Source organism: Epithele typhae (assembly GCF_022376455.1).
Source record: "Epithele typhae strain CBS 203.58 chromosome Unknown BXZ73scaffold_2, whole genome shotgun sequence".
Lineage (NCBI taxonomy): Eukaryota > Fungi > Basidiomycota > Agaricomycetes > Polyporales > Epitheliaceae > Epithele > Epithele typhae.
Window position 1 is genome coordinate 890,165 of NW_025954193.1, and position 14,931 is coordinate 905,095.

General features: G+C 59.6%; 5 protein-coding genes across 5 annotated transcripts; 1 reads left to right on the forward strand and 4 right to left on the reverse strand.

The window, feature by feature from the left end:
• Window positions 1–689: 689 nt before the first annotated feature.
• Window positions 690–3,276, reverse strand: BXZ73DRAFT_96209 (uncharacterized protein; the record flags this gene model as incomplete). The annotated part of the gene is made up of 4 exons (XM_048027008.1): window positions 690–2,056; window positions 2,119–2,508; window positions 2,563–2,668; window positions 2,722–3,276. The coding sequence occupies 4 exons, from the start codon at window positions 3,274–3,276 to the stop codon at window positions 690–692; spliced, it is 2,418 nt and encodes an 805-aa protein (XP_047883207.1).
• A 217-nt stretch (window positions 3,277–3,493) lies between these two features.
• Window positions 3,494–4,039, forward strand: BXZ73DRAFT_39030 (uncharacterized protein; the record flags this gene model as incomplete). The annotated part of the gene is made up of 1 exon (XM_048018302.1): window positions 3,494–4,039. The coding sequence occupies one exon, from the start codon at window positions 3,494–3,496 to the stop codon at window positions 4,037–4,039; it is 546 nt and encodes a 181-aa protein (XP_047883208.1).
• A 544-nt stretch (window positions 4,040–4,583) lies between these two features.
• On the reverse strand, window positions 4,584–9,749 carry BXZ73DRAFT_38413 (pleiotropic drug resistance ABC transporter; the record flags this gene model as incomplete). Its single annotated transcript, XM_048018183.1, has 14 exons — window positions 4,584–4,664; window positions 4,734–5,085; window positions 5,144–5,508; window positions 5,572–5,923; window positions 5,975–6,367; window positions 6,421–6,537; window positions 6,597–7,078; window positions 7,130–7,345; window positions 7,396–7,591; window positions 7,643–8,279; window positions 8,331–8,572; window positions 8,631–9,078; window positions 9,130–9,344; window positions 9,400–9,749. 14 exons carry the CDS (start codon window positions 9,747–9,749, stop codon window positions 4,584–4,586), a joined length of 4,446 nt encoding a protein of 1,481 aa, XP_047883209.1.
• An 892-nt stretch (window positions 9,750–10,641) lies between these two features.
• Window positions 10,642–11,660, reverse strand: BXZ73DRAFT_38620 (alpha/beta-hydrolase; the record flags this gene model as incomplete). The annotated part of the gene is made up of 3 exons (XM_048018232.1): window positions 10,642–11,168; window positions 11,243–11,253; window positions 11,353–11,660. The coding sequence occupies 3 exons, from the start codon at window positions 11,658–11,660 to the stop codon at window positions 10,642–10,644; spliced, it is 846 nt and encodes a 281-aa protein (XP_047883210.1).
• A 560-nt stretch (window positions 11,661–12,220) lies between these two features.
• BXZ73DRAFT_38712 (Sodium/calcium exchanger protein-domain-containing protein) lies at window positions 12,221–14,894 on the reverse strand (the record flags this gene model as incomplete). Its single annotated transcript, XM_048018242.1, has 5 exons — window positions 12,221–12,625; window positions 12,695–12,885; window positions 12,982–13,908; window positions 13,959–14,670; window positions 14,763–14,894. The coding sequence occupies 5 exons, from the start codon at window positions 14,892–14,894 to the stop codon at window positions 12,221–12,223; spliced, it is 2,367 nt and encodes a 788-aa protein (XP_047883211.1).
• Window positions 14,895–14,931: the final 37 nt, after the last annotated feature.

Sequence of the window (14,931 nt, forward strand, 5' to 3'; positions counted from 1 at the left end):
TGCCACTGGCTGTGCACGCATCGCTCACTGCAACGATTCAACATCTCCCGTCAGCACGCTTGCTCCCAACATGAGCAGGAATACGCACAGAGCCTTCCTATGGGCACACCGATTCCCATATACCGTGTCCTTGTCCGTGAGCGAGGGGGCGAGCCACAGCAAGTTGGAAGAATCGCGAACAAAATATATACTCGCGGTGCCCCGTTACCCGTACAAGCAGGACGTGCAGGAGACCCCTTCCCCCTCGTCCTCGTCCTCGTCCTCTCTATTTCCCAGCTGAGAGTGGGGACAGTGTGCGCACCTGTGTAGGTTTCCTCGCTCCTCTGACACAGCCCGGATGAACGGCCCGAGCCGAGACTAGCTCAAACGAGCCTTGGGCAATCTCTACACGACTGTGTGGGCAAAGACGCAGAAGGGCGGGATAGGGGACGATCTGCGCAGCGAGGCTGCCGCGAGGGGAGGTGGGAGAGAATGAGGGGAGCAAAAAGAGAGGGAGACGATCGATATCGGATGGAGGAGGATGGGTGCGACCCGGCGCCTGGCGCTTGGTCTGCTGGGATTTCCTCTCTTCCCGCGCCCAGTCTGGGTGACCACTTGATTGAAAGTGCTAGTACTGGCAGCAGAGTGGCCCACCTATGGTACATCAGGGCAAGTAGTAGTACTGTTCGGAGGATCGACTGGTCCGAGAGCTACTCGACATCTGCTTCCTCCATGTCCTGGTCGAATATGGAGTAGAATCGCACCTCCTTCTCTTCCGTATCATAGAACATGATCCACGATCCGGCGTCCGCGAACACCATAGAACCCGCGTAAACGTGTTTGGACACCGGGATGCGGTACAGCCGTCCTTCCTGGACCCTCCAGAACCACAACGGGCTTCGCCATCCGACGCCTGGACCATCGCAGCTCACGGCCAACGCTTGGACATCCCGCGAGAACGACCCGGGCGAGGGCGTGAAGACGCCGAGCTCGGAGCGTGTCCGGAGAGGGGGGTACACCGGCTCCCCGGTCGCGGTGTCCACGATGGAGTAGGTGTGCGCACCGGGACCCGAGCTCGCGTGGCACAGGGCGCGGGTGCCGTCGGTGGAGAGCGCGAGCATCTGGCCGCATTCGGCGAGAACCGTCCTCCACTGCGCCGCGGCGGAGGTAGGCTCGATTATCCATCCGTTTTCGTTGAGGAGGGACGACGAAAACGGATGGATGATCGAGCCTACGGCGGAGGCTGGGGGAGGCGCGGACTCGTCTCGATCTTCGTCGGCGGCAGACTCGAGCCTTTGGAGCTTGCCAGAGACTGTGAGCGTGAGGACGTCGACGCCGACGTCGTGGCTGCCGGACCACAAGGCAGCGGACGTGGAGACGGCGTCGGGGTTGTACGCAACGCGGCGGAGGCGACAAGTTCCGGACGCCAGGTTCCAGGTGAAGACGTGGTCGTGGAAGTCCAGGGGCCTGGGGAAGTGTTCGAGGACGGAGTCGAAGAAGTGACAGAGGACGGTTCTACCGTCGACGGAGAGGGAGAGAGAGGCAAAGGTGTACTGGTTATACTCAGGGCCCGGGATAATCGTCGAGAGAGGGGAAGAGGTGAGGGCACGGACATGCGTCAAAGTTTCGGCATCCCAGAGGTGCACGTCGCCCGTCTCTATCGAGACGACGATGTGAGTGCTATCTGGAGTCCAAGCGGCCCCAAGGATGCGCCCGAGCTGGGTGATGTCGGTTTGAGCATGGAGTTTCGCTTGGTTACCACTCGTCCTATCACCTCTGCGTGGGAGGTCGAACACCCAGACTTGGTATGTGAGCTTTGCGAAATACATAAGGCGATTTCCAGAAGGAGCGAAGATGAGAAAGAGGTCTCTGGAATACGCCATTTCGTCCTGAAACAAGTACTCCAATGCGAATGTAGGCGTGCGGTTGGTATGCATATCCCAGACGATCACGGACCGTAGGACTGGGATCATTTGTCCTGGCAGAGTTGCACTGCTTGCCGCCCATTGTTCTCCTTGAGACGTGGTCATGATATCGACAATGCCCGTGTGTCCCAAAAGTCGCTCGTTTCTCCGCGCTAAATCAGATAGAAGAACGATCAGTGGAAGAAAGATTGTGCGGAGTCGAAAGCGAACGCACTTGGATGGGTGAACACGATTCGCAACAAGCCCTGATCGTGGAGTGATGAGAAAACCTGCTCTAGCGTCGACACCCAGATGTTCGTATAATTTTCCTTCGAGCTCTCTACAGTACAGGTGACTCCATGGGCTCGCAGACAGTCGTGGTTCTCGATCAGTCGTGTGAATTTGGAGATGGTGGCTAGTTGGTCCTGGTGGAGTGCAACACCAAACCAGTATAAGGCTTCACTATTGATGACGATGTCCAAAGACCGCAACGATCGTGGGATCCCGAGGTCAAGGAGTCCGTTGATCGTAGGGAAAGCCCGGAGTTCACGAAGAATCCGAATGTCGTCTGTCTTGACCTGGAGCGTAAGATGCTCGAGGCACGGAAAGTTGCTCATATCTAAGCCTGTGGAAACAGGTCGGCAACTCGGCTACACGATAGAGAGTCAGCAGTAAATACCTTCAGCACCTAACGAATGCGCCCCGAGTGTGAGATCCACCACATTTGATGCGCAAGCTGCGACAAAGGCGTGCAGTAGGCTTGAGGGAGATGAGTGTAGTTGAAGCTGTGGGACAAAGTGGTGGGTGGATCGCTCGAATATACTCATGAGCGTCTTACCTTGACCTTTTGTAAACGGAGGCGCACCCGATTTTGCAACGACCTCATGATCGATTCGGCTGCATTATTACCGAACATATCGGCGGACACGCTCAACTCTTGCAGGGCGGGGAACGCGCAGAGCAACTTGCCCAGTTGTAGGACGGAGGACGGCAGGTATCCCATGCGGCATTCGAGAACCAATTTTCTCACCGCCGTGTACTGTCGGAGAGCTGCCAGCATGCAAAGCGGGAACTGAAGAGTGTGTTGAACCTCCCAGGTGTCGATGTGGGCAAGATACGGGAGGAGGATGACCGGTGCGACGTAAGGGAAGTTCGTATCCCGCGGGCAGTCTTTGGCCCTCAGACGAACAGTCCGGACGAGCTTGCAGAGTTCGGGGGCATGGTTAAAAGCTTCAATCATCAATGTGATCTTTTCTGGGTGGTCGATGGTCAGCTTGCGCCAGAGGTGATAGCGAGCCCTCGGGAGCCACGCGCTGCATACGCGCGCACAATCTTTGAGTGTTTGGACGGCATCGCCTTGGTCGTCCAGCTCGTCGAGTATCTGCTCAATCATTTCAAGCGGTACGTGTGGTGTTGAGTGCATCTGATATGAAGCGATGGTCGTTACTGCAGCAAGCCGGGTGCGTGTTTTGAAGTTAGAGAGGAGGAGCGAGGCGCTGACCGCCCGTTGCTTGCAACTCCGCATTTGGCGGAGTTGGGAGGCCGCTTGCCGTCCTCCTCGTTCTGTCGATCGAGTCTTCTGCCTTCTGACCATTCTCCTTGACCGCGCAATGAGCCAGCAACCGGAATTGCTTCCCAGGCCTGACGGCGGCACTCTTGCTGCCTCATCGCCCTCCCCGCCCATCGTCGAGCTCGCCCGCTTTCTCGCCCACCTCCTCACCATCTCCTATCGCTTCCTCTCCCAAACCACCCTCGCGCTCGCGCTCTCTATCTTTGCGCCTCTCACCGTCCTCTACAGCCCTGTCTCCTACGTCCTCGCGCCCATCTTCGTCTTCCTCCGCGTCCTCCTCAGCCTGCTCGTCCTCACGCCCTACGCCATCGCCACCTCCCTCGCCCAGAATGCGTACCCGATCTACGTCTTCGTCGGGGCTGCACTCCTCTGCGCGCTGTGCGTCGGCATCCTCGCGCGCGCGATCTCCTCCGGGATCCAGCGCGCGCTCTTTGCGCCCTCGCACCCTAGATCGCGCGCGCGCGTAGCGGGGAACCCGTCCCCGCCCCCGGCCGTCCCCAAATCGGAGAAGAGCTCGCTGCGGACCTCCGCATCGAAGCCGCGCGTGAAGAAGCGTGTGTCCATCAGGGAGGAGCGGGGTGGATAGGGCGTTGTGCGGCTTGCCGGATGTTGAGACTATGAGACTATATGCGCTTAGTTCGGTGCGTGGCCTCCACAACGTTGTGTGTTGTCCGACATCATTCACCCATACGTGCATGTGTAGTGACGCACACACGTTGTGCTTGTCCTCCTCTCAATCCGTTTATCTTGCAACTTGCATGGTGGCCCGTGGTCGCTTGCCAATCCCACACCCCAGACCCGACTTGCCTAACACTGCAGTCAGCATCTTTTTTTCTTGTCCAGCGTTCTCCCACTGGATCACATCGAGACACCAAGACGAGGAGGGAGGACATGTCCCATCGGGGGAATGTGTCCATCTTACCGAGGAAATGCGGTGAACAGCGGGGCTCGTCTCCAATAATCACGTGGAGGCATCGTTGCAACCCCCAAATCATGCTGCGATTCATGCTAACACAACAAGTACAGTGTACGAATATGTCTACCATTAGTTTGAGTCGTAATATATGCGCTTCGTAAAGAGTGTTCGCGTTTGTGTGTATGAAACCTTCGTCCGAGTCTAGACAGCCAACTTACTTCCGCCGCTTGAGGAAGCTCAATAAGCTCCCGGTGCGGACGCGGAAGAAATAGGTGAAGACGTAAATGCAAGCGACCTGCAACCAAACCCGCCCCGTCAGCCGTCGCGTCCTCGAGCGAAACAGCCAAAGCGAGAAGGGACTCACGTTGAAGACGACGAACGCCGCGAAGATGCCGAAGTCGCGCCAGTGGAGGTCGTAGAAGATGTTGAACGCCGTGCCGAGGAACGCGTCCGTCGTCGCGTACGCGCAGTACTCGCACGCGCCGTTCGCGGTGTCCGCCAGGTACCCGCCCGCGCTCTCGAGCCAGGGGCCCATGAAGGCGGCGCAGGTCTGCCCCGCGGGCGGCGTGACGGAGACGAGCTCGACGGCGGAGCACCGGATGGGGTTGTGGCCGAGCGCCTGGCCGAGGAGGGCTTCGGTGAGGTACGTGTACGGCGAGAGGCGGTACATCCACCGCCACCAGCCGAGCTGCGAGTACGGCTGCAGGACGCCGTTGCTGTGCGGGCGCGGAGATCAGAACGTCGGAGAGGATGGGAGAGGATGAGGGAACGTACAAGGTGAGGACGAAGGAAAAGAGGAAGCTGAAGAGCAGCGCCGAGATCTCCGCGTCGGGCGCCATCGCTGCGACGGCCTGGGCGATGGTGGTGTAGTAGAAGGGGAGGAGGACGCCCATGATGAGGTACGTGAAGCCGGCGCGGTCGTTGGCGAAGCCGACGGTCCAGTACCAGCAGACGAAGTAGAGCGAGGAGCCGAGGATGTTCCACGGGAGCTCGATGAGGATCTGGGAGGTGACGAGGGCGGACCAGCTGTACATCTTGCTGTGGCGCTCACGGACCTCGAAGATGTTGCGCATGCTGATGAAGACGACCTGTATCTGGTTGGCCAGAGCAACTGAGATGATCATGGACATGAAGATCGCCTGGTGAGGGTGAAGTCGCCAGTTAGCCGTCAAGAGACGCGGTAGACGAAACGGCGGACTTACGAAGAGGTGGTTCTGGGTCCCTTGGATGGACGAGTCGGCGTTGTAGAACGAGAAGCCGATGAACAGGGCCCCGGCGATGTTGAGCATGAGCTTGGACAGCATGTACGTCGGGTCACGCCAATGAGCCGCTGCATCGCGCCGCAACAGAAGACCGGTTTGGTAGAGCCAAGAAGTGGAGTAGTCGCTTTGCGAACGAGCGACGACGGCAGGCTTGGCGCGGCCTTCGGCATGAACGATTTCAAGCTCGCGCTGCACCTCGATCGCCTCCTGCGACCGCTTCCAAGCGGGGTGCCATTCGATAGTCGAATTAGCCGTGGCGCCCGCCCCAATCGCGTCGAGAATGTATTCAGCCCTGCCGAAAGTCAGTCGCTGGGTTCAACTGAGAGCAAGTGGAGCAGCTCACGGGTTCTCATCGTCACCGCACTTCCTCGCGCCGTTGCGTTCGAAGTAGTTGATGAGCGTGCTCGAGCGCTCGCCGATATCCCCAAAGTAAACCGTCTGGCCGCCCTTCTTGAGGAGCAGCAGTCGGTCGAACACCTGGAAGAGCTCTGCGGACGGCTGGTGGATAGTGCAGACGATAGCCTGGCCGGCGTCGGCAAGGTCGCGGAGGAAGTTCGTGATCGCCCACGCAGACTGGGAGTCGAGCCCGGAAGTAGGTTCATCGAGGAAGATGAGCGACGGCTTGGCGACGAGCTCGACGGCGATCGTGGTGCGCTTGCGGTGCTCAACGCCGAGGGAACCGATGACTGCGTCGCCGTAGGCTTCGAGGCCACAGAGACGCAGTACTTTCTCCGCACTGAGTGGATTTTGTCAGTGAGTGCTGAAGGAGGGGTAGCTGGGGGTGCGTACTAATCCTGCTTCTCCTTCAGAGGGACCGACTGTGGCTGGCGGAGGCACGCGGAGAACAGCAGAGCCTCACGGATAGTCGACGCCGGCAGATGAGTGTCCATCTGCTGAACGTAGCCTCTGTAACTCTGAGATGAGCCTCGTGTCCTCGATTCAAACATCCTTGACGAAGTGCTTACGTGTGAGCCTGGAAGTCCGAGGGAAGTGGGTAGCCGTTCATGAACCGGTCGCCAGTGACAACGCCGCCGGTCGTGCGCTCAGCCAGAACGTTGAGAAGTGTCGTTTTTCCAGCGCCGGACTCGCCCATGAGGGCCGTGAGCTTGCCTGGGCGAACGTAGCCGGAAACGTCGTCCAAGAGCTGACGGGTGCCGCCCGCAACAGGAACCACGTAGTCGAGGTGCTGGAAGGAGAAGGTCTCATGCGTCTTGAATGCATCGTCGTCCATCTTCTCCGTCTGGCGGCCAGACTCGCGCTGAATGGAAGACGAGGCGCTGTTGCCCTTTTCTTCGTCTGGAGCGCCCTTGTCCACGACGACGTCGGTTTTCGAGCCGCGCTTGAAGAGCATGACGGTCGAGTCACCGGCGAGGCCTTGATTGAACTCGGAGAAGAGGAGAAGGACAGCCACGAAACCGACACCGAACACGATCAGGATACCACTGTTCTTGAGCGAAGTCAGTGATTACACCCAAGAAGTCTAGAGAACGGAACTGACCATCCACAAATTGCTGTACGAGTAGTCGTATGCGAGCTGAGCATAGGCCAGACCAGAGACGGTGGACTGTCCCGAGACAGAGCCTACGGTCGTGCACACCTGGTTCTCGAGCGAGATATTGGCGTAGGCGGGGCCTTGGGGGATCAAGGAGGCGCACTCGGCATTGGTGTGATGGAGTTCGTTCACCATCAGCGCCTCAAAGCCGTACCGGAGGGGCTGCAAAGCGGTCAGTCAATCTCGTGTGCAATCGAGCACCGTTTGCTCACATTGACCCAGGTGATCCACTTCAGCGCGCCGTGCATGTAAGGTTGAGGCAGAGAGTAGCCAGTGTACAGAGTGAGAAGCAGCGCGCTGAGACCAGCCACGGCTGTGGCTGGCGCAGGGCTCTTGAACGCTGCAGCTAGCACACGGAACCAGGACTTCATGGCGAGGGTGCAAGCCATTGAAAGCAAGAAGAAGGTACTGAAACATATGTTAGAGGGCGCTGAGAATCCAACCAAGAGATCCACTTACAAGAACTGGCTGGCCGTCGCTGCGAGGCCGACGAGGAAATAAAGCACGACACTGAAGATGATCTGAGTGACCAGGGTGATGGGGATATCCACGAGAGTAAGAGCCAACGCCTCGACGAAGGGATGATACATTGCCACGCGCGATTGCCGCTGCACGATCGGCCGCTGCGAGAACAGTGCCGGAATCTCCGCCATGGCCGAAAGCGCCGTGAACATCATCGCAAAGAAGAGGACACCGCCCTTGGAGAAGAACGCCGCGGTCGTGTTCTCGAGCCGGAGGAAGACCGTTCCCATGATGATCGCCTGGATGACGAATGAGAACACCTGGATGACTTGGGCGGTCATGTTTCCGCGGATAATCTGCACGCGACGGCGCATGAGCGCGCTGGCTTGCATCCCGATGGTGACGATGTAGGGGCTCTTGGGGTTCGCTCGTTTCGCGTGCTCGGCCTTGGAGGACTGCTTGTAGTTCATGACACGGTCTGGTTTGCCGACGAACTGCTCGCGGTAGGATTCCATTTCTTCACGATTCAGCTGTGCGAGCTCGGACCTCGCCCAGTGCGCGGCGAACTCGGATGCGGTGCGGGGGACCCGGTTCTCGAACCCGGCACGGACGGTGCGGCCGTTGGGGTCGGTCACTACGGTGCCAATTAGCAATGTACTCGCAGTGAAATTCGGGGAAGACGCACCTGCGACAAGGTAGTCGGCCGTCGTCTGACGGTTGGCCGGCTCGAAGCCCATGTCGATGAAGTACTGCCTCGCGCGATTGGCAGGACCAAAGTACACTTGTCTGCCCTCGTAGACAACGCACACCTTGTCGAAGCTCTCGTAGAGTTGCTCGCCGGCCTGATAGATTGCAACGATTGTCGACTGCCGGGCGATGTCGGTGGCAATGCGCAGAGCCTGAACAAACTCAAGAGCCGTTGATGCACTGCGAACGTATGTCAGCGAAAGCACACGAGACACAAGACAAAACCAAAAAAACTCACTCAAGGCCACGTGTGGAGTTGTCCCATGAGATCAACAGGCTACGAGCAACAATTGCTTCGCTGATGGAGACGCGCTTGCGCTCGCCGCCGGAGACCCCGCGGATGGACGCGTTTCCCACCAGTGTGTCCTTGATATGACGCAGACCGAATACGGTCTCCACGATATCTGTTACGCGAGAAATGTGGTCTTCGCGCGACGCCCCACCGAGACGTTGTCTAGGTGTACGCGTCTCGGCGGCGAAGCGAATTGTCTGGTCGACGGTGAGAGTCGGGAAGTGAATGTCATCTTCAGGGCAGTACTGGACATCGCCGCGATAGTGTGCCTCTATCTCTCGGGGGGTCAGGGAGTCGTATAAAACCTCGCCCTCGACCTTGTGGTACTCCTGACGCTGGTTGGCCAGGACCTTCAGGAGAGTGGAGCAGCCAGACCCCGGGCGTCCGAGGACGACTGTGATTGACGTCAGTCGGAAATCAACAAAGAATCCCGCGTAGCACGTACGCAGCATCTCTCCTGGCTGGACTAGTCCCTCAAATCCAGAGAGGATGTCGCGAGTCGCAGGATGCAACGACTGCCGGAGCTCAGCGATAGTGTTGAGAGGGTTGAGGACAGAGCCCAGGGTAGGCTGGAACGAGGCAGAAGATCCGACGCCGACCACGCGGAGATCCTTGAACAGGACTCCAAGCTCTCTGCGCTTGAGTTCCTGTCTGTCCATCCTGAAAACACGCATCAAGGCCCACTCATGTGCGTGTTGAGGCGAAATATGCTCACTCTCTGACCACGTTACGCATCGTCTTCTCAAAGTCGAATGATCCGTTGATGTCTCCGTACAGAGTCTCAGCAGACGCAATTGATTGAGTGACTGCTTGTCCCCCGTCCGCTTCGCGGGTGTAGGTCCTGTGGAGCCGCTCGACGCCTTCGAGATCAAAGTGACCGATATCGACATGGGAAGTGGTGGATTGCCGTTGGGAAAGCGGAGAACCGTGTTTGTACTTGACGGGGGAGGACGGGTCGTTTGAGGAGCGGTTGCGACGGGCATGCGAAGAGGAGAATTCGATGGGAGAGGGGAGTTCGTGAAGAGCCTCCTGGCCTTCAGTGGAGTGCACCGAAGGGTTGGACATTGCGGGGAAGTAGTAGGGTAGAAGGAGGAAGGAGCGAACGGGAACACAGACGAGGGGTCGACTGGCATTGTGGAGATGATATACCTGATCGTCGGAAAAACTGCAGCCATGGCGAAGTCCAGGCGGGACAGATGGGCTTGCGATGTTGTCACCGTGCTTGCTCGCCGGGGGGCGGCGCGCGAGCCACGCAAGCTGGCCGGCACTTCCGCTGCTAAGCGAGCCGTGTCGTCGTCGGTGGCGCGCACCGGGGAGAGCTGAACGTGCTGCTTACTGTGTTCCTCTTATGCGGAATTGCCCGCGCGCCCACCGTCAATGTGCCCGGCGCCCGCAGAGGGCCGTTAGGAGTAGGGCGCCCTTTGCTTTCGAAATGGGAACACCGCCGATCGAACAATAACTCCGCGAAGCCGGGGTTGGTGACAATGGTCATCCGCGGTATCCGGCGCCCGAGATGACGATGGAAGCGAGAGTCAAGGAGGTGTGCGTGGCAGTGCCCGCCGCCGGTCCCTACATCTCGATCCATTTTCAGTCGGCCAAGCGTTCTGGACTCTGCTGCGGATTACTGTAGGCCGGTAAGCGTGAAACGGAGCAACAGAGTGGTTTGGGGGTGCTGGTAAGTGTTCGGAGACATGCGCGCGTCTGACGCGGCTTAGTGCTCACTGCTACTACTCGACTGTTGTGACCGTTTGTAGCGACGGAATGACCCTTGCATCGCAGACGACAACTTCAGGGACATTGGAACGCGGCCCGCGGCGCCATCATCTCCGCAGACGTTGTATCTCCTCCATGTCAACATTAGCGAGTGAAACGGCATATTTGATGTGCATGTCACATTAGCAATCGCCCTCCGGTCGTCGCATGAACTGCGCCAGGACTCTGCAACTCTACGGTCACTCTACGCCGCCGCCGTCTTCCTCAACGCCCACTCCAGCATCAGCTCGTTCGCCACCTCCGGCCTCTCGAAATGCGGCGAGTGCCCGACATCCTCCAGCAGGTGCACCTCCACGTCCGCGTACACCGTCTTCGCCCGGCTGATCATGTTCTCGTACACGCAGTGCTCGTCCTCCGTCCCCTGGATGATCACCACCGGGATGCCCCGCGCGCTCGCCTCCCAGACGGTGTGGTCCTGCGCGCGGTTGATGCTCCAGTGCCGGCTCAGCCGCGGCTGGACGATGAACCCGCCCATCCACTCGAGCTTCGTCGCGTACGGCAGCGGCGCCTTCACGCACGAGTCCACGAAGAGCTCCGCGCCGACGTGCGTCTGGTCCGCGTCGGGCGACATGCTGTACGGGATGATCTCGCTGATCCGCGGGTGCTTGCACGGCCCGTGGTAGTGCAGCGCGACGATCGAGCCGCCGATGTAGATGATCCCCGCGAGGTAGTCCGCGCCGTACGCGGTCACGACGTCCACCGCGATCGCGCCTGTGGTCGGCGTCGGTGGATGGGGGATGGGGAACGTCAGCGGGCGTCCGGCGGGCTCGCGCGCGCGCACTCACCTCCCAGGCTCCTGTGAAGGTCCCACCGCCGTCAGCGACCGAGCCCCCCGATCCTCCCAAGCGCAATTGACATCCCCCTCCACCCGCTGAGAACGGCGGGCGCGACTCACCAGCCAGCCATGATCGGCCTGACGACCGCGAACGCGTCGCAGACCGTCTTGAAGTCCGCCGCGATCCTGTCCGACGCGTACGCGGCCTCGTCGACCGGCTTCCCGCTCCGCCCGTGCCCGCGCATCTCGTACCGCACGAGGTGGAAGGCGCGGAGGAGGGCCGGGTCCGCGAACTGCGCGTCCCACCCGCGCGCGGTGCACGAGAGCCCGTGGACGAAGACGATCGCGGGCTGGGACGCGTCCCCGGCGGACTCGGCCCAGATGCGCGTGCCGTCGGGCGAGGTGAGGAGCTGTTCGCGCGCGGCCATTGTTGGGGAGGTAGGGATGAGAGCGGTGGTGTTGGAGTTGGGGTCGGGATGAACGGACAGGAAGGAGGTGGGAGTATGAGGGGGCGTATCGCACCCTCTACCATCTTGCTTATTTACTCTTCCGGATACGAAACCACGCTATTCTCGATTCGCGGGTCTTGGTCACCGAATCAAATCACACTCGCACCGATAGCGCATTGTCTTAGCACTAGAAGGCTTCTTGAACTCAGTGAACTGCAAGTCTCCGCAGGGAATTGCCACACAAGTCGGGTCGTCTGACTCTCGCATGATGAAATGCGAGCCGGCATCGGAGTTATTCTGCCCTCATGGTGACTCGCACCGTTGAAATACACCCTCACGCGCGCTCCCACCAGTGGCTAACCCCGAGAGACGGAATGATTCAACAGAAAGTACAACTTGATCCCATTGTCCGTGTTTATACTGTGTATATGACTAGGCTCGACGCAACAGTAGCATGCGGAATATATAGATAGGTATCGACAGTAAAGCGGGGTAAAGCGTCGCAGCGGCACACCCTCCGGAACGTCCCCCAGCAGCGCCTATGACGACAGCGTCTTGACCTCGACGACGATGTTCGTGACCATGATGCACGTGTACGCGACGAGGAGCGCGACGCCCCACGCGCGCGGGAGGAAGTACCCGTTCAGCGGGACGTAGACGAGCGTCGCGAGCAGGATCGCGAGCAGGCCGACGCCCGTGACGACGAGCGTGGGCGAGAAGTGGAGCGGGTACGGGACCCCAGTCTCGCGCACGATGATCGAGCCCGAGATGCCGACGCCGAGGAGGATGTTGAGCATCGGGCCGCCGAAGCAGGCGGAGAAGCCCATGATGGGCGCGAAGACGGCGACGGACATGTTTGCGACGAGGTCCGCGAGCGAGTTCCCGATCGCGAAGATGGTGATGCCGATGATGGCGTCCGAGAGGCCGAAGATGAAGCCAAAGGTCTACGTTCGGGGGCAGGCGGCGGGGTCAGCACTGATGTCTGCGGATAGTAGGCTTACGGACAGACGCACCTGGAGCACCTTCACGACCTCGTCGGCGATAGCCATAATCCACACGACCGCGACGATGAAGCCCATCGCGCAACGCGTGAGCTGGGAGGCGGGCGACCGACCCGTATCCGCGAACACCATGACGAGAATCGCTGCGGCGAAGCCTGCGCCGCTGGTGGCAAGCAGCAACCATCCCTCGTGTGCGACGTCGTCTGCGGTTCGGAAATGAGGTCAGATATTAGCCCGAAATGAAGACGGAGGCGGTGACCAGACGGAAGCGGAACGGAGGTAGTGAGTAAAGGACCCACCCAACAGGACGAGTGCGCAGAACAGCGGCCCGAGGCAGCACTGCACGGCCATGAGCCATTTGTTGAACCCAAGCTCGTGCATCTCCTCCTCGACCTCTTCCTCTGCGATCAGCGCACGCTCAATGCCTTCCTCCTCGAAGTCAACCAAGCGATTTTCGCTTGCACTTGCTGCATGGTGGTGCGAGCGCTTCTCGTGTGCAGCCGCGGCTGCCTCGTACGACGTCACGACGACGGGGAGGGTGATTGTGAGCGCGAGAACGGCCGGTGCGGCAAGCACGGCAGCAATCTTGCCGAGTAGCGGTTTCGCCCAGAAGCCGTGCAGCGTCGGAAAGAGTATGTAGAGGATGTGTCCTAGCGTGTCGACCACGCGTTCGCGGTGCGAGCGGAGCACTAAGGTTCGAGACTCCGTGTCCGTGTCGTCATCCGTAGACGCAGTGGGCGATGCGGGAGTATGCGATATCGCGGGTATCGACATAGCGAGGGGAGAGGTTGCCACATCTTCAATAGGTTCGCTGATGACCGGAGGCGGCGAACGTTCATTAAGCGGGACGCCCAGCGCAGCATCCCAAGGGTCGCGTTCTGTGAAGCTCATAGGGGTCCGGAGGGGTGTGCGAGCACCGGAGGTCGTTCCACGCCGTGACCGTCGGTAGGTGTAGGGCGTGAGTGGACTCTCAAAATGCGATAGGGTGGAGGATGCGGCGTCGCGTTGGAGCGAGGACACGACACGGCGGAATTCGAGTGCGCCGATCAAAGAGAAGGACGGCATGTGGTTGAGGGGCGGAGACGGGGAGGGTGATGAGGAGCGCGTTCGCGGTCGTGCGGGGAAGTCGGTCTGAATGCCGAGCCTTGGGGGTTCGGGATGCGAGTGTGCGCGAGCACGCATGAAAGGCGGTTCAAGCGAGTTGGAAGAGTGCGACAGGAGATCGGCTGCCTGGACGTCGGAAGAAAGGACGCGAAAAAAAAAGTACTGGACTCACGTTCATCCAAGTACGGCTGGTCGTCGAGATACGGCTCCTCATCCGCGTACTCGCTGCGCATGAGCGCCTCGTACTCCTTCTGCCTTTGCCTCCGAGATCTCCACCAGCTGCCCACCACGACAGTGAGCACGTACACGGCATAGAGCACGACCATTCCTGCAGACTCCCATGCCTCGAGCTTGCTGTCCCAGAGGACGACGAGGAGTAATGTGACCGCGACAGTAAAGAAGCCGACGTCGCGTAGGAAGGGTCCGCGCATGACCTTGAAGGGCTTGATGATGCACATAGAGCCAACGACGCAGGAAGTGATGAAAGTGGCAGCTCCGAGCAGTTCGCCAATCGCGAGGCCTCCGGAATTGGAGCGCATGGCAGAGAAGGTGGCGAACATATCGGGGCTACCATTGCCGAAGGCGAGAAAGGTGACGCCGGCAACGTTCTCGTCAAGACCAAGGAGCTGGGCAATGGTTGCGAGGTTGGGGCAGAAGAAGTCGGAGGCGGAGATGCCGAGGGTGGAGAAGAGGAAGACAAGCCAGAAAGCGTACCCGACGAAGATGAAGGGGCGAGTGGCGGACTCTGCGCAGAAATAGTCCTCGAGGTAACCAATCTCGAGGAAGGTACGATCCATGTCGCACACATCTTTGACATGCGTGCATTGCTCGGAAGGTGGGAGGGATATTGGTAGACAGATCTGAGCAGGAGGCTGTGTGAGGTTCTGGACAGAGGGCTGACGGGGAAATAGAGATGAATGGCACTCACACCGTCTACGGCCAGGGAAAGGGAGTCCAGTGTGTCCGCATCTTGAACTGCTCGCTTGGAATAGCTGGATGATAGCGAAGATGGCCGTGTGCCGAAGTGGGCGTAGCGGGAGTGAGACCAGAGAATGCAGTTGATGGCCAGAACGGCGACGAAGAAGAGTTTGGGGGTGCCGGACCACATGGCGGAAAGGTAGGAAGGTAAGGGAGGCGGCGGAGGG